This window comes from Falco cherrug, chromosome 4, assembly GCF_023634085.1.
Source record: "Falco cherrug isolate bFalChe1 chromosome 4, bFalChe1.pri, whole genome shotgun sequence".
Classification (NCBI taxonomy): Eukaryota; Metazoa; Chordata; class Aves; order Falconiformes; family Falconidae; genus Falco; species Falco cherrug.
The window spans coordinates 84,661,810-84,680,851 of record NC_073700.1 but is presented as its reverse complement, the minus strand read 5'-3'; the positions used below and the strand labels follow the sequence as shown (position 1 = coordinate 84,680,851).

At 40.5% G+C, this 19,042-nt stretch overlaps 1 protein-coding gene across 2 annotated transcripts in view; it reads right to left on the bottom strand.

Annotated features, from left to right (window-relative positions):
- HECW1 (HECT, C2 and WW domain containing E3 ubiquitin protein ligase 1) overlaps positions 1-19,042 on the bottom strand; it is a 258,160-nt gene that overhangs the window by 151,961 nt on the left and 87,157 nt on the right. For both annotated transcript variants that reach the window (XM_055709166.1, XM_055709165.1), the window contains one exon: positions 6,936-7,043. In XM_055709166.1, coding sequence (XP_055565141.1) covers positions 6,936-7,043 — 108 coding nt within the window. The remainder of the gene's footprint in view (positions 1-6,935; positions 7,044-19,042) is intronic.

Below are 19,042 nucleotides of genomic sequence, written 5' to 3'. Positions count from 1 at the left end.
TCTTTACGTTTGCTTTGGGAATTAGATGATGCCCAATGCAATCTGGTGCATTGATACAACATCTATGTTTGTTTAGGGTTAAGTGGCTGAGATGAGACCACGCAAGCCAAGGTCTCTGTGACTAGGAACTGTGGCTTAGCAAAGAAAGACTTGCTCTGACTTCAGCACACCTAAGATCAGGCATTATTTCTCATTCCAAAATCACCTTGAGAGAGCTTTCTGAAACTTTCAATACTAACCTGTCAGAGCTTTCACTACTATCTCAGCTTTGTGCAAGCAGAGATTTCATAATTTCTTTAAGCACTGCCATGAAAAATGGAGCACAGGTAGTGTGGGGACCAGGCAGGCTGTCCCAGCATGGTGTCACCAAGCATGCATGCTGCAATACAAGTATCTTCTTCCCTGTGTGGGAACGAATAAACAAACAGCTCTGATCTCCGCAGTACAAACAAAATATGTCTAAGTGTCAAAACACGTTGTGGAAAAGGGGAGAAAGACGGAGAAAAATCTGATTCACAGACAAGTCTCTCAGTTAAGCTACCACAGCACGACCACAGAGGAAGCTGAGAAATAGCTGTCTAATATCTTGCGTGGATTGACCTATGTTTCCATTTATGATAGGTTGCTGCCTACAATCCTGGCACGTAAAGAGTTTGTAAGGGAAAACGTAACAGGAAATGCAACAGCAGCAAAAATTAAAGGGCTGATCAAAGGATCCGAAGCAAAGGGTTCTTGAGGAACTTCAACAGCCCTCAACTGCAAAATGCCTTTATCCAGGTTCAGACTATGCTCCTCTTCCGAAGCTAAACCTGGCTCAAAGATGAATGTTAAACTACTATCAGGGCACTGGGCTGAGAAAAAGGAGGAGGAATTTTAAAATTGTGTTTAGGGTGGAAGATAACCAAAAAGCATTAATAAGACATGTGCAAGAAGATGAAAAGAAAGAACCTGAAAACTATGGTATGTCTTCCTTGGGAGAGAGACAAGCAGCAGATACACTTTTGGGGGCAAAAGTGTCTTTTTGCTTCATATCTGGTTTTTCTCTGACACTTTTAAACATTCTGCTAAACAGTGTTCACACTGTTGAAGATGCTTCCATGTTGCTCCAGTTTTTACCATCTGTGGACTCCTAAAAGTTAAAGTCATGCAGCATATTCTAATTTCCTCAAAGGTATAGCAGGATCAGCTTCAACAGCCTTACCTCTATTTTCTCTCCTCACGCACTCTTTCATAAAGTGAAGCGCCTGTGATTTGAGAGACACTGGGGTAATGAAAATGGAGACAGGAAATTACTTCAGTGGGCTGTTCTTGTCAACAGCCTGTCCAGAAAAAAGAAAACTTTGCAAGTACTCCAGCTTCATTAAGGCTGTTGTTGATGTGACTGTGCCTCACTTATTTGGAAACACTTGAGGCTACAAGATCCTTCAGTTATTCCTACTTTGAAAGCAGCCTTTATACAGGCTTCCTAAAGCCATGCAAAAATATGTATTTTTTTATAGATGAAAGGGCTGATTGTTTGACAGTTTTGTATATATTTTCTGTATATATTCCATAAATGCACAGATATATGGCATATATTGACCACGACCTAGAAAATATGCCTTCTACCTGCAGGTGTACCAGGATCTCTCCTCACATCTCTGACTTCAGTTCCATGCTTTTTTAACCATTATTTTCCTGCTAGTCAATAGGAATAAGTAACTACCATTTCTCTCTGCAAGGCCTGTCATCCATCTTTGCTATTAATAAAAATCCAGCAACAACAGCAATAAATTTAAACAAATGACTGCCGTGTAAGTTTTTGCATAAAGGTGCCACACAGATCACTGGTTACACTTGGAAATGGTTTTCTTAGTTGCCTGGTAGTAAAACAATCTATAGAAAAGCCAGTAGATTAACAGGAGTCCCAGGTATCTGGCTATCTTCAGTGCAATTCTGAATAGCTTCAAAACTTTTCTCATAATTTTAATGATATGCTAGTTTGATACTGTGCTTACAGGACGATGCTGCATCGTGTATCAGTGAAATGGTCTCTTGCACTCTCTGTATTGCTGCACAAGCCAAAAAAGTGTGCCAGAAATTGCGTGAAGCAAAGTGAAGCAGAGCATGTTTACTTTCCTGGAAAATCCATTACAGGCTAGTTCTTTCACAGCAGTACCCTCCAAGCCCTAACAAAGTATACACTCTCAGTGGCACGTAGTCTCTCTTCCCTCCTCCTTCCTCTCCCCAAACCCCAACCGTTTCATGGTTACAGTGGATGGTTACTGTTTATCACTGGCTGTCACAAAACCCCAAATTGCTAGACTTTTGCAGAAATGCAAAACTGGCTGTAGCGTAACATTGTCTCTGCAGCTATTAAGGCTTTTTATTCGCTGGATATTAACAGGAGATGAGTTCTGTTCTGTCTGCGTTCATGCTGTAATTTGGAAGCAATTCCCTCTCTGGCTCACACCAATTACGTATCTGCCTGGCAACATTATGTCGCAAGTTTGTGATATGCAAAGTGGAAAGGCATACACTTCTCTGGGAAGATGTTAGTCCTTTTCAAGGTGAAAAAGTAGATCACTAAAACAAGCACAAACTTTAAAGGTCTGTGGTGTCTGAAAATACCGTATGGGTACATGTTAATAAGTTCTTTATTTTGAAAAGTGATAGGGCTCTCCACATGGTGTTAAACCATTCTATCAGCAAATTCAAAAGAAACATGTATTTTGATCAAATACCCCCAAAACATAGAAGCATATTCCGGAAAGAGAAAACTATTTTGCACTGTCATTGACCTACCACACAAAAAACATTTTCTTAACCTGGCGAGATTTTAAATATACCTGAAAAAGTAATGCTTAATGACTCAGACTGGGCAAATTCCCTGATACTGTGAAAGTATAGCTGAAACAACAGAGAAGCACCTCAAATTGAAGAATTTCAGTTTTATAGAAGTACAAGAAGTTCAGTCAATACAAAAAATGGTTTCAATTTCTTGCCATGCTTTTGTTTGTGTTCTCCACTCCTGATGCACTTTACAAATCACTCACCATACTGCAAGTTTCTTCTGCCCACAGCAGCCACATGTGCACAATTTCTGTCTAGTGTGGTCCTCCAAATTGATGGTTTCTGCTAGTAATTATCATTACAACTGCGTCCAGTAGATTTCTGTTGTGATAATATGCCACCACGAAGAAAATAACTTCCATCTACTTTTGTCTTTACTGACTCCTGTTCCAGGTCCCAGACCACTGCACGCAAAAATTACTACCTACAGTGATTACATCTCAGTATTCTGTTACATACCTAAACAGTGGTTTTATGTATAATGACTACAGGTTACATAGTTAGAGTGTTGTATTTAATTTCTTGCTAATTTTAAAAAAGTAGGCAAAAAGGATAACTATTTGGGGAACATTAAGGCTTTTGAACAAAATACTCCCAAACACATTATATATGCCTCCAGATTAAAAATACTGAAAATGAGTAATACTGTCTATTTACTTGACCTCAATTCCTCACGCTTCTTTTTTCATATTAGTGGGAATTCCACTGTTGAAAACCAGCCAGTCTTTAATACCTTTGATTTTTCAACTTTCCTCATATAGCTCTTTAATAATAATAATAAAAAAAAAGGTTAAAAAAAAGTCTTTTTAAGCTCTTTATGTTAAGTGCCTGGCTGGTCACAGCATAAGGGTAATTTCCTTAAATGTGATACAAAAGCACCCCATGGGGAGTCCTAAAGTCTAACTGTTGGTAAAAGGGAAAAACTTTGACTTCTGAGGTTGGACAGGATAATCCCCATGGTCCCCCAGTAATAAGCCTACTTTACGTCAAAGAATAGCACCACCAAAAACATTAAACCTTTATATATTTCAAGAACAGGAACCAAATGAGTATGCGTGGGGTGCCTTGGGAACTTTAAATTCTCTAGGTAAGGCTGATTCTTTATTTGGCCATACTGTGACTTCCCCTTTACCACAGCTCCTGCCAACTCTGATGGGCCAAACGCTGCAGTATATACCATAACATTTTCTGAAGTACTATGTGGTTGATAAACTGCCAATACTGACTCACGTGGTGAACAGTCACCAGGCTACAGCTAGTTACAAGAAAACCAAAAGCAGAAATTAAAGGCTGCCTTTGCAAGTGAGCTACTCCATTATATCAAGGATTAATGCTATAATCAGCAAGACTCCAATCAATAGCAAGTTAAGGGAAGTAAAATATAAAGTACAGAAAAACAATATGGATTACCTGAAAAGAAATACCCATGTCTTAGCCACCTACTACATACCCTGACAACCACTAAATAAAAAGACTACTTATCTCACGAAGTGCCCAAGCTACAGATCAACTGAAGCTAAGAATACTGCAGCTAGAAGACTCACACTCGCTTACCTTTATACCCACCTCAGATCTACACTATGGGCCATTTTTGGAGACAGGACACCAAATCAGGTTAACTTTGGACCAATGTGGCAATTCTTATATCACGTTACCGCTGAAAATACCCTTGCCCTGTCATCCAGGTTCTCTCAGTTCTGCAGTGAATGGCAAAAAAGGAAAATAGATCTCTTAGGTACCTGGGTGTGATTTTGATGACCAGTATCTTTCCAATTCCTAAAAATGTCACTATACTGTGTGCTATGTGACATAAAAGAAAGATATAATCTCTGTCCCAAAAACAAAAGTCTGAAGTAAGGTGGACTACATCATCTGCATTGGACAGAAAATACGTGAAGTTTTCAGACACTGCAGTTTTTAAAATAACATTTCATCAACTGTAAAGCTGCGTACTTTCATATATAAATCTCAACAATGAACAGGAACCCTCAAATATGCCTTTAGATATATAAAATTCACATACATTAACGTTTTTCACTGCTTTAACTTCCCACTTCAATAATCAAGTGGCTCTGAGAGTGTCTGCATGTGCTGTTATTTACTACTGCCTACTTTATTTTCTCCTATTTGAATTCTGAACAGGACAATGATTTGTCCTTGATGAGTGCACCGGTATATAATCTCAGGGCTGAGATTCACAACCTAATGATGGCAGCATAACATATTACCAAGAGGCAGCAGCTTATCAAGCGTGGGCTTCCCAACTACAGTGTAGTATGACTTAGTTTTAACAATCAGTGAAGGCTGGTATACCAAGTTACATTTTCTTACAGCAGGGCAAATGAAGAATGTACACACAATCAATTAACTCAGCTACTATGTGGCAGCTAATGGGGGCAACTGATTAAGCTGACATAATTAATTGTGCAGTTGAACTCTTAATGAAATGTGGCCCACCTAAAGAGGCTTTCTCCGAAGCATTTCTCACATTGCCTCTTCCTTTTCCGTCATGGATTAGGCAGGAAAGCTACTGGCAGCCCAGTTCCACTTCCACCCTTCCTCAGTAAACTGAGGTACTAAGGCCTCTTCAAAACCCAGTTCTGAGATTTTATATCTCCTCCCCACACTTCTTAAACAGCTACAAGAAAGTATGATTGGTCTTATGGATTAGCAACCACAGCTCAAAGCAGCAACTGCAAATTAGTCTGCTTTAAAGGTTAGATCCTATAGTGTATTTCTGAGCCCAAACCAAGATAACTGAAACCAGTGGTCTTATATATTTAATAATTTCCCATAAATGTATTTTTCAAAAGACACAATATAAGCATCCTGTATGTCCTGTAGACATTTAGAAACTCCCTTAAATCTTTAGAACAACACTCTCAATTTAACTTAACACTAGGAATTACAGACCATCAGCAATGCTTCATACTGCAAAGAAATAACCCGTTTCTGAGTGCCTGCAAAATGTCTGCATGTAACATCCTTGCTGATACTTAAGGTCAAAGTCACAGATTAACCAAGTATAACTCATATCCTTAGAATTCAGGTTATAACAAAGATTCCCTGGATTGCTCTTAAATTCAGTCAGTCTTAAACAGATATACCTGACTGTCACGCAATTCATACATGCTTTTACAAAACTCCTGAAACGGAACTTCTGAAAAGCAGGCTAAGGTAGATCAACGGAAACATTCAGTACAATTAAAAAATTCAAATTGTTCTGTGCTAGGCTTCGTCACGCGTAACTCCTCCTTAAAGATACCTGGTAGCTTTTCACCACAGATGTCTTGCTATAGATCTCAGTCCTGTCTTTTGAGTACGCTATTTCTGTTCTCCAAAGATGATCATGAGTTCCATTCACACTAGCACATGGTAACTCTTTGAAAAGAAGAATGACTCGAACGGTCAGGTTCACCTTGGTCAGGGATGTGGGACAGCCAAGCCTGGAAACATTAGCTTGCTGTATGAGGTACACAGTACTTTGCAGAAGCAAACTCCAAGTTTCTGTATTTTGATTACTAAAGGGGTGGAAAAGTTACACTGCCATTGCATCAGATGCCCTGGGTAATATATGAATACAACAAGGAACAATTAATTTGAAATCAGTGCAACTTGCTGCAACTACATATTCTTATACTTTTATCAGTCTAGATGATGATCAGAATTCAATCCTTTCAACCTCTGAATCCACCTGAATCTGGTGGAAGCTGGGTGTACCATCAAGTTTTCCAATTAAAGGTCAGTGTGAATCTTCCTGGAGTGAGATTATGCCCCCGAGTTCCTCTTTTCCTTAATACTATATAACAGTTAATGCAGCTCTTTGCTAATGATATAGTCCAAATAACAGCAAATGGATTAAAACACTTACTCATAACCGTATAAAAAATAGTATGCAAATAAGTCAGTGTCCACAAAACCTATCTGCTTGCAGAAACTGTGGCTTTCTACTACCATAAAATGTTTCAAAGATTTTGGTAACATTTTTGGACTTTCCTAAAGGACGCGTTGGGCCTAAAAACATTGTAAGAACGACTTGAGCAGTTCAAAGATCTTTCTGCAGTGACTGAATTATACCATAGCAGGATTGGAGAAATACTTACGCTCCACAAAGTAAGAGCTGGCATCAATCTTCCAGATAATCTGACCACGGTGAGAGCCATTGACGCCACGGTTCTTGTAGTCCAAAAAGTTTTCAGACAAGACCTCATCTATAAACAAAGAAAAGGGTCTCAATCAAGCACCTGTTATGACACATGCACAGCAGAGAGTCAGGCTAAAAATACACCATTGGCTTCACAGAACATACTGGAGCTGCTAGACAGCTTGGCACCACATGTTCAGAAATTAGCTTTTTCATTTATATTTTTAAAAAGTGCAGCTCTTCTTAAAAATCACAGCTTTTCCTGAAATGTAATGTTAAAAAATACATCCCTACAAAATTATGAAAACAAAAATTGAAAACATCTAGCTTAGCACGGATGAACCCTTGCGTAATTAAACATAATTATCTAGCTGTAAGAGAGAAGGTAGCAAAAAATAATCCTCCCTTTGCGCCAACACTTCCCTTTAAAAAGAAACCACAAAGAAGAGTTACAAGCAGGCATCTGTACTATGCTCACTTGTATTATGATACACGTGGTTATTTCTTGTAGCATATAGCAAAGGTTATTTATTTTTGAAGAATCCCACTCACCAGGGAGTGGGCTCCTGGCCTCCAAAACCAAATGAACTGACAACAGAACACTGTCACCCTCACAGTGCTTTGAGACACCTAGCAGCTATTAGACAACCAACCTGGCCTTCAAAGAAGTCAAAGCAGTAATCCATAAAAATGAACAGCCTCCAAATTTTGCTGAAAACCAAGGCTGAGGAAGCAGCCGCCTTGCACGCATGGCTGCGTGTAAATAAAAGGTGGGTGGGCAGCAAGCTGAGGAGCAGCCTCCTGGCTGTCCACATGGATATGTTTTTAGCCTGCTTCCAAGTTTCATTTCAAACTGCTTCTGCAAGCCCTGCGAGGTGTAGCAATGAGCAAAACCATTCCAGCCTCCAGGCAAGGGCCTGGTTCTCGATCTCCTTTTACCCAACAGCTTAAAAACAAGCCAGCAAGGCTGTGCCACAACCCCAGGGCCATGCGTGCCAGCTTGCTAGCTTACCCTGGGCTTTCAAGTGGATAAAAAATCCACATATTGCCACCATACTGGGCTAGCACTTATCGGTTTAATCGTCTCTAGATACAAACGGAACAGCAAAAATAAAATAGACATACAGAGAGGTTTACAGCCCATCTGAGGGGAGTGGGCTAACAGGCCGTTGTCTGCAGGAGCCCAAAATGGCCACAAACTCAAGTAGCTGCAGCAGCAACCCAGGACGGGCCCGGCTGCGGCCTCATTGCTCCAGCTTCAGGTTTTGCATCTGTGCCCTGCCGAAGCAAAAGGCTCCGATCTCGACCTGCAGAGACCAGCCAGCAACCCGGATTTTTCCTCTCAGCAATAAGGACAGTTTTCATTTTCACAGAGGATGTACAAATGCAACCAACTCAACTTGGCTACAGAAACAATCCTGGGTGGGTGCTGAGGCTTGGTTCTGATGGCAATTACATTTGTTATCAGTCAACCCTAAAAAGATGAAACGTGAGCCACTCAATCCAAGAGGAAAATACATTGATTTTAAATGCTGTGAAGCACTTGCTAGGTTTTCATGTAGGTCAGTAGGAAAACAAAGACGCCACGAAGCAACAAGGGACGTGGTGCCTGAGGACGGATTCAGGGGGTGACGGGGCAGCCCAGTGGATAAAACCCAAGAAACTCAAAGACTAATATATTATTAATATATATACACATATGAAAGTCAAACAAAGTAGACTTCTAAATCGAAGGAAACTACACTTTCCCTGAAAGACTAAAGCAGCAAGGAGATGCCAGTGTTGTCCCGTTGGTTGTACCTACTTGTGCTCTCAAAGGAGGAAGGTAAGTGGGCTACAAACACTGAACTCTGGTGACAAGTTCTTCAGTGATTCATGATGGAAATCCTTTTAAAGATAATTATAAATGGCAATGTTATCTACAATACATTATCCCTTTGCTGACTTGCTAGTTGTCAGTAATTATTTCACTAGCTGTGTTTCATGCTCTGTATTGAAATGGGAATCTTTCAACACATGTAATACACCTCTGTGGTAATCCTTCGATGGTAAAAACCTCTGGTACTATTTCTGCTCTTCCTCTGTACTTTACAGCTGGTTGTGTCTTCTTTTAAATGCCAAATCAGAAGTATAAAAAAGGGCAGATAAGTATATATGGTTGCTCTCAGAGCTCTGGGCTTACTAATGACTACCTTCAGTAAAGGACCATCTTAGATACAGATTACCCACACCATTCTGTGGAAGCAGGAACACTTAACATACCACACAAGGAGATTTAAACCTATGAACTGTCCCTTTTGCTTTGGCAGGGAAAACACTTTATGCTTAAAGGTAAGCATACACTGAAAAATTGCACTGAGCTGGAGTCTGGGAACCCTGCCCAGCCCCTCGTCCTGACAGGGCACAGATAGCATCTCTCAGCTCAGGCATGCTCTCTCTGGCTTCAGCACTTGTTATGTTTATTTGTCATATTTAGTCTCTGTAAGTTGCTGGACGTGTTCCAATGCCTTCCATGTTATGAAGATGTATGGGTAATTACCACTCCTCATGATATATTGTTTATAAAATACCATTCTTGCTTAAGAAGGCTTAGCTGAGCTAGACTGGACAGTCTTGCTTAAGAAATCACAGACTTTTTAGGCCAGCATTTAGTGGCACAAGAGACTCCAGAATTGGATTTAAAATGCTGTGTTCATACGTAGCATCTGTGAGGGCCAGCTGGCACTTCCACTGCATTGGCTGTTGTCTGCTTCTTGCAGCTGGCACAAAGGCAGCATGAACTCTGCATCATGCAATCTCTCCAATTTGACAGAGATGTCAACATATGCCCATACCCAAACCACATCACATCTCTATTGCGAGCTAAGCCAGCAGGGACGACTGCAGAAAGCCCCTTCCTCCTTTTTGTTGGAAATGTGCAGGAAGCCTGGAAAACCAGGCTGAGATAAAGGACCACTCTCTATCTGCATGTCAAAGGTAGAAGACCCTCAAAGGGAAAGGATAAGCAAGCCAGTCTATGGTTACAGCTGACAGGTAAGACCACAGGAAAGCTGGAACAAGCTGCTTCCACTGAGCAGCATCTGCATGCTGCCTCCTGCCACAGAGGTGAGAGACGGGGGTGTGTGGGAAGGACAGCATCCACAGCAAAAGGTCAGGTCACAAAGCACATCAGCGAAGGGATACACACACATGGAGCTAGTCATGTGTACACAGTTTATGGACAGCGGCCACTGGTAAAATACAGTCTCAAGCAGTAGAAAGGATATTTTAATATGAGTTTATGGAGCTCTGCAATATGCAGGTCACCCCAAGCAGGAGCAGTGGAACCTTTAAGTATAAAAACATTTTTGTAAATGAAACACATTTACAAATGTCATGATTTAGAAATCTAGTACATCAATCCTTCTCACAGCTAGATGTAAAACCTGTCTCTTTTGAAAAGCTAGATACTTCACTCTTTCTGAAGAAATAAAACTCATTTTTAGTCCAGTAGAACTTCATGTTACTTGGGACTTTTAAGCCAGACAAATTTTAGCTCTAGAAAAATACATGCAGGTCCAGAAGGGAAATCTTTCTCTTTCAGTTTTTGAAGGTATGTATTTTTGGAAGGTGAAAGATAAGAAATAAACGTCCCCTGGCAAGTTAAAAATAGCACTAGTTGAAACTGGTCAGGAGTTTGGAATGTACGAATATGTCTGATTGACCTGTTGTAGTTGGCAGGTGATACTATTCCAAGTTCTGTTCCCTGAACATGGACATTATCCACGTAGCACATTGACAAAGAAAACTGTGCATGTGAAATACACTGCTGTTTAGTGCACTACATATATGTACATGTGTGTACATATATTCATCAACATTCCTGCCATACATGTGAATAGACAATATGGTATGTTAAAGATTATGTGCAAGGGAAAACCAATTTTATTTTGTATTTCTACTGAGAATCCCTATAACAAAGGAACTGACCTTAAAAACATGTTGCATCTTAGTTCCTGAAGGTAAATGGTGAAATGCTTCATTTCACCTCCACACAAAATGAAGAGCAGAGCTAATGCTGCTCCCTTTCATATATTTCAGCCAGCAGCTAATAGCTTTTGACATTTTTCCAATGAAGCATTGTAATGCATCTCCCTCCCTCTATTTTTGAAATGGGATTAACCTTTAAACCAGCTCTCTGCTTAGCTGGCAATCCACTGCGCAGCCTGGGTTTGGCCCTACTTGGCCAAAAAGCAAACTCTGCAATTGCTCTCAGATCTGTGGCTTCATTCCCCTGGATGGTAAACGGCTAACTCTAAAAAGTGTCAAATGAGGGACACTCGGGATGTGCTGCTCTTTGAACATCATCAGCTGGTGCTGGAGATGGGGCAGGCATCTAAGGGAGCCAGCAGATGTTGCTGTCTGCCAGCCCAGCTCTGGGGCACACAGGGGTGCCAGCTGCCTCTCACTGGTGAGAGGGAAGGCAGCTGCAGACCTGCAAAGCTGCGCTGGGACGGGAGCAGCAGCCAGACCTCCCGCATCTCACACAGTCCCTCGAGGAATCAGAGAAGTGATGCATGACCAGGCACGAGGCTGCCAGGGCCTGAGCAGGAGGCAGAGGGACCAAGGCATGCTAGAGGCAAACATTAGCAAGTGCTTTGGGAACCAGCAGCAATTCCGAGGGACTGCTTGTCCTTACAGAACCAAGGCTCCCAAGCACAGCCTTTAAACTGCTAAAAATATTCTGCGCTGTCACTTCCATGCTGAGTGATCCCAATATACTTCACAAGCACTACATGTAGAGAGATATACAGAACCATGGCCACCAAAGAAAGCTACCTTTCAGATGAAAGACAGTAACCAATTGACAAAAAGCATGCTGTTCTTCAGAGGAATTAGGGAAAATGCTGATAAAGGGCACCCCTGAAAAAGATCTGTAAAAAACGTAATGGAAACTTCAAGGACTGTCAGCAGCCTACACTAAACAGACAGGACCTCAGTATTTTGAAAGCTTGCCTGAAATTCCTGCAGAGAAGCAAACAGATAGTCAATACATCTTCCTCAGAAGGACCGATGGAGTTCAAATTACAAACAGCTGAGTAACCCTTTTGGTCAGTTTGGTTCTACTGAAGAGGTGAAAATGAAAAACCTACTCCCCTTTCTCAAACAATATTTTGCCAATATATATGATCAGCCTGTCCTTCCACATTCTCCAAGAATAACAACTAAAAAATTCAGAATAACCTGGGCTACCTTCAAGGAAACAAATAATTAACATAAGACAGGAACACAATGTCAGATAGGTGCCTGAACTTGGTACACTATTCTATTCTCTTATCCATCACTAATTTGATTTAGCACTACATATTACAACACTTGCTTTCTATAAACTTACTGGAATTATAGCATAAAAATAGAAACTGCATTTCACGTCTTGATCCCTTATGAATAAGAAATGCTCTACTCCTGAAATTACAGAAGGACTTACAGTCTTTAGCTGAACAAATTTGCTTTAGCTTGAAATTTAAAATTGCTTTTGGCCAATACGTATGGCTGACATATGAAGATAGTTAGCAAATGCTTTTAAGAAATTATTTTCTGTACAAAAAGGCCAAGCCCTGGTTGATCTGTTTTGCAGTTTGTATGGAAAGCTGCAGGAAAGGCACATTGTAAAGCATAAAATATTGACAAAATGGAATAATTTTGCAAGATAATACAAGAGTAAACCATGGATAAGCTTCCTATTTCTGGTATTTCTTCTCTTACCACCCAATTTATCACTTGAAGAAGAACACAAAGTGATGACAACAGCCTCTACAATTCACAAGTGCAGCTCATACTGAGCTCTATCAGGCCACGCCAATGTTTCCTTTTACAACCCTTTAGCATTGCAAAACCCAGCCTTTGGAAACCATGCTTCCAAAAAGTTGTACAATACAAGTGGTAATCATTCTGCAGGAGCGGAGCTATTACTGAGAAATACACGCAGAAGGTGCAGGTACCAATTTCTTATTTACAAAGATACCACAGTAAAAAAAAAAAAAAAAAAAGTCACAAATAAAGGCTATCATTATAGGAGTCAATAGGAACATTTCCACTGACTTCAGCAGCTACAGATCCAGCTGTAATACGGATCGAAACTTCACTGTTAATTCATTTGCCAATTTCTGCTGCAGACAACAAATATAGTGCAATTTACAGATAGCATCCTTCCTTCTATAGCTTCCTAAGAAGAAGGGTTCTGGAAAACAAGGGCCTATTGCTTCATTGGTGCTGAAAGCTCAGTCCTTGATCTAAGTGCTACGCATGTACTTTGTTTCAAGCACATGAATGGTTCCATTTTAATTCCACAAAAATTAACCCTCTAATCAGTTAAAGAAAAGTAAATTGGGAGAGAGAAATGCGAACAGTGAGTGGAGAACAGCAGTGAGAGGATGACATGGCAAGAGAAAGACCAAAGGAAATCACAGAGATAAAAGAGCATAAACTATATTAAAATAGGGATAGAGTTGGCAAAGTTGCAACAATTCTTGGGTCACTGGGGGCAGAAGATGCTGTCCTAGGTAAAACTCCTCCAGGCACATGGAAAGGCAGGCATGGTGGGTTTAAAACCTTAACCACCTAGTCTGAAGCAGAATGAATTACACCTAAAACCCAAAGGAAACCTGTCTTCCAGAATCAAGAAGTTACAACTTTCAGCAAAACACATTTACCTTTGAACATCTAGCTTACTTTCAGCGCTATATATGATGTTATCCTTCATCACTTCAGCAGCCTCTAAATTACTGCTAGGAGATGTCATTCTGATGTTTCATAACACTGATGCCAATTTAAAAAAAACAAACAAGGCTGCTAATTACAGAGACCGTATTAGATCTTGGGGCTGATCTGTCTACAGGTTTTCAGAAGGCTCTGGATGAACTGTGCATCCTGTCCTTCCCCACTGTCCTGTCCACGGAGCTGACCGCAATGAGAGGCTGAGCTGTCACTTGAGGGACTTCCCTCTCCTTCCCTGCAACAGTGGAGCCTCTGGCTAAAAGCAGAGCTGATGGCAATGGGCGCTATTCTTCCATGGTATCCTTGAGGTGTTTGGGATCTGTGCTCCAGCACAACCCATCACTCATCTATTTCTTCCCAGTAACCACAAATCTGCTGAAAGACAGAAAGAATGAGGAAAGAAAGAGCTGAGCTAGGGCTTGGCAGTAACAGCTTATAGGGGCTAAAAAACCCACAGTAGAATTTAGGTTGTGGAGGGATGGGCATCTACCTAGCAATACTGGTGTCACTTGGTACTTACACACTTAAAAGCGTGATAGTATTCACATAGGTCTCATTGCTACTTTGGCTATGCCTGTCCCAGCTACAGATTTCTGCACTTCCAGATTTATTTTCACCCCTGCAGCAGATGGACCACATCTGGGGTTTAGTACAGCAACAGCTATACTTCAGCTATGCAGTGCACAATACTTCTCCGCAATTAATGACATCCAGCTTGCACACAGAACTGAAGATGAGAGGGAGGAATCCAAATGAAGATGATCACGACTGCCTCAACACACACTGAAAAACTGAATATAGGCAATATGTGGTAAGGTACAACATGGAAGACTTTTGTTTGCTTGGTTTTAATATAACAACAGTTCCAAAGTTCTTGTAGCCAGTGGAAGCCTCCCCATTAATTACGGTGCAATTTTGAAAATGAGGATTAGGAGAAAACAGTGCACCCAAGAATTTGCTAGAAGATATTAAGATAAGAGATGCTGCAGGCCCAAGGCAGTATCAAGACATGATATAAAGGGACACAGACAAATCTGAAATGTGAACAAGGATGACATTTGTCCAGGTTAACAATGTTCATTAAATAGGGGGGAAATAATACACAGTATTTGAAAAATGGGCTTACAGAAATGTTGAAAGATGTTAACAGACAGCAAATTAGACAGGTGTTTGTGATGTGATACAGCAGCAAAAAAACCCCACCAACCCAAACAACCCAGATGTGTGCACTGAAGCACCACAGTGCAAAGAATCTCTTGAGAATCTGGGGGTGATTTTATCTGAAAAATGGTATTCAATTATAAGCCTATTATAAAGTAAATCTTCACTGAAGAAGAAATGTCTTTCAGGCTGGAGAGATCAATGGATGAGAAAGATTACAAAAGCTAAAGGCATACACAGTCATTACAGTAGTTGGGAAGGGCAGCATAGGAATATTCAAATGTTATGAACAGCATGCTTTAAGTGTTACAAACAGTAAGGAGTGGGAATGATTTAGTTTGGTTGAGAAAATTAAGAGAAGAAAAACATATGCTGAACTTTCAAAATCCACATGGCTAGCCTGACAACCTCTACAGAACAAATCTTTCTGCTTTAAGCCTTATACTGTCAAGAATTTTATGTTTCTGCTGTCCACTGCTTGTGCTGTGATTGATTCTACCCAATGGTCTGAATGTGCTACATGGATTGTGTTTATTTTGCAGGACTGAGGCCAAAACTTGGCTTCTGGTGCTCCAATATCCCCCCCCCCCCACCTGATTTCTTCAGCCACGCTTTAGTGGGTGATCATCACTGGCTTCATTATCAGTCTGGGCTATACATAGCAATATGGGCACTCCTTGCACAGCACAGAGGCAGTTTTATGCACAGGCATAAGGACCCTGGAAATCACTGAGAAGGCATGAGGCTCCTGTACTCCTTGTCTGCATCATTTCCCTTTCCTGATATTCAGGATGACAGCTGAAGTGGAAAACTCTTTTCCACCCATTCACCTAGAAAGAGGTTCGCAATACCATTGATGTTATTTTATGGAGAAATACTAAACGAAAATGGGAATCTTTTAGCACACAGTAAACACCTCCACCACATATTAAAGATATTTAAGGAAAAGAGCGGGCAACCAACAGGCTTCTTTACCATGACTTCTTTTGGTAGTCCTTCTTATAGGACCATAAAGCACACCACCACTACACTAACCCCTCTACAGAAGCTTTTTGGTGCACTGCTACTAACAAAATTACCACCACACAAATGACAGAGGTGAACCTTGGAAGCACTGAAAGGGAGAAATAGGTCAGAAGCCATATGTGTTGGGATTATTCAGAGATCGCTGCGTTTAAGCGTTGACTGTATCTACTTGTAAAGGCGTGAAACACAGGCAAAAGCTCATGGTATCGTGTCACACTTGGTGGGTCTGAAAATGGCGTATCTTAGTTTCATCTGGCTGAAGTGGTCCACCAGGTACAGAACTGGGAATGGCAAAAAGTGACTCAGCCTGATAAAGTGAAGTCCCTGTCACTGGATCCAAGCGCAGCCAGGTGAAGGGAAGCCAGGTTGGAACAAAGTACTGATATCGCTGCACTAATATATCTGCCAAGGCCTACGATACCTAATACCCTCTCTGTTCAGCATTGGTGCAGGCTTTCTATTGGTGTTTTTTAATGACAGGTTTGCTCCTCTGACACTTTTTGTTCCTGAAATAAATAATGCTGTGCTTTGAGAAAATTGTCTGGCCAACAGGCAACTCTGCTAGTGTTTTACAGAGAAAGCAGAATTGCAGGTGTCCAACAAAACTTAACCTGCTGAGGTGATCACAACCAGCCATGGTCACCGTGCCCAGCCTAGCGAGAGACCCAACTCCAAGATGACCTACTGAGGAGAAGCCTTAAAGATCACAGTGAGGTTCTTTTCCAAAGGCCATAAAATGACTGGGAAGATGGGTAACCCCAGGATCCCACAAATCCAAACATCAACAAAATTCACTCCAAGCAGGCACACTGTGAGGAGTTTTGTTTTACAGATGCCTAAATCTGAAGCCAAGAGGTGAAGCAATCATCCAAACACACAGGGCAAGCCTAACTCAGGGATTAAATCTAATGTGAGGACCTGCAACTCCTAGCCTTATGCATGTTACTGCTTCTAACGTTTCCATCTCTGCTGGCAACATGTGACAGTTTCTGCTTGTACACATTGGATGTTTGGTAAATTAGCTGTACAAACAAGTTCTGATCCAAGCAGATCTTCCCACTTGCTTCAATGGACAATACAGCAACACAAGGCCCTCTAAGCCTAAAATCAACCTGTAAAGTTTAAACAAATGTTTAAATGCCTATTAACCAATAGCTTTAAAAATTAGATCTGTCAGATCATGGTGAAATACCTTTTTGGGAGAGAAGTAACATCAAAGGCTGAAACAGAGGAGGAAAACATACTACTTTAAAGCTAAACTTCAGTCACTAATAACATCAAGACATTCCTTCTTATATAAATTTGAGAAGAACTACTTTGCCATCAAGAATTGTACTGTCAAAACACAGTACATGAAATCTGACATGTACCTAGGCTGCTGAGAGCCTAAGATTGGTGTATGAAGAAAGCTTTAATAAATAGCCTTTAATAATGTTTTGCTTTCCCATAAGGAAATGCTGGGGTGGGGGGAAGTCTACTGCATATGGGTAAGAAGAGTATTAACGTTAGCCCTGATAAATTCCCGACATCAGAGTGCACAGACACAGACACTGGAGCAAAGAATTCTTTCAAAAGCCTGGTTCAAACATTTCTCATTAGCTACTCTACCTCAGATATGGAGATGATGACAGAAATGAAATCTAGTAGCAGCTAAAATGCTACTACAGTAATGATAGCTCTTTATCTACAGGCAGCCACCAGCAGCCCATATTAATTTTTCTAAGAGGCTTCATACTGTAGCAAATAGCAATAGAAAATCAGATAACAGAAAGAGAACACTTGGTACTGCAAGTATTCAATCTGTCTCACAGCAGCCACTAAATGAGTTCTCAAAAACAAAACAAAAAAAAAAAACCAAACAAACAAAAGTAGCACAAACATGCTATCTTCATTATCCATAACTCTGTTTTGGTTTCACTTATTTTTCCCATGTACATTTCTTTCACACACAGGTTTTCTGCAGAGAAAACTCAAATTCCAGAGACATCTAAATAGCTGTGATATTTAAACTGGAGATGTGTTATGTTTTAATTTCTCAGAGAACTCTTTTTGAGTGTTTACGTATATTTTTGATTGTGGACATGCTTCTGAAAGACTGATGATATTCATAATACTAACATTCTCTTGAGGGAAGGGAAATGCATATCTCAGGTAAGTTGTTATAGAATTTATAGGTTCCTCTGAATAGCTCAGAGCTGATGCATAGTATATACCAAAAAGTTAGGACACCTCTAGAGATCAAGCTTAGCAGGAGTGAAATCTAATTCCTACCCCGGAAGGCACAATACATCTTGAACACCCAGAAAGTCTTGTTCTCCCAATTCCCACATTTTTTGTCTGTGCTTACCACAACTAATCTTAAAACACACTGAAGTAATAAAGTCTATATTTTAACAGATATTTTAACAGATATTAACTGTTATAATATATAACTATATTCTCCCTTCAACGAAGGAGTTTTTCTATGGCCCTTCAACAGGGTCACGTAGGTGTGTACGGATGCTTTCATGCAGCTACAGGGTGGATATAGTCAATACTATTTTTTTTTGCCATGAGACACATGACAACCTTTTTTTTACAGTTTTACAAGAGATTGACTGGCTGCTTAGTCCATTTCCTGAGACCATGAGGAAAAGTTAACTGTAACAAATTCTAAATTCAGCTTTTACCTGCTTCTGCAAAGACTCTTTCCCAGTTGGCCATCCTCAGGAATGTGCACAAGAACTGAAGAGGAGAAAACCAGGTATAAAATAAAAGGAGCTGTGGATGCCTCGCATGAGGAGCAAACAGCCAGAATTTCCATGCAGGGAAGACTCCCTTAAGTCTTCTTTTAGTCTACCTAAAATTTGAATAGTGCCCCAAAATGCTCCATGGTATTAAAACATATGAGATACATGCTTTTTGCTCTTTTTCTTTTGGAAGCCTTTTATATCATCTGTATTTTCCCAGACTTGGAACATCTTTGTTCGGAAGCCTGCAGTTTATTGGGTATCATCAAAATTTTAGTGACGGTAGTGGTGGTGAGAACAGACTAAATTTAATGCACGTGAGAACAGACTAAATTTAATGCACTTCAAAACCAAGACTCGTATAAAATTATTTGGAGATATTTTCTAGAACTCT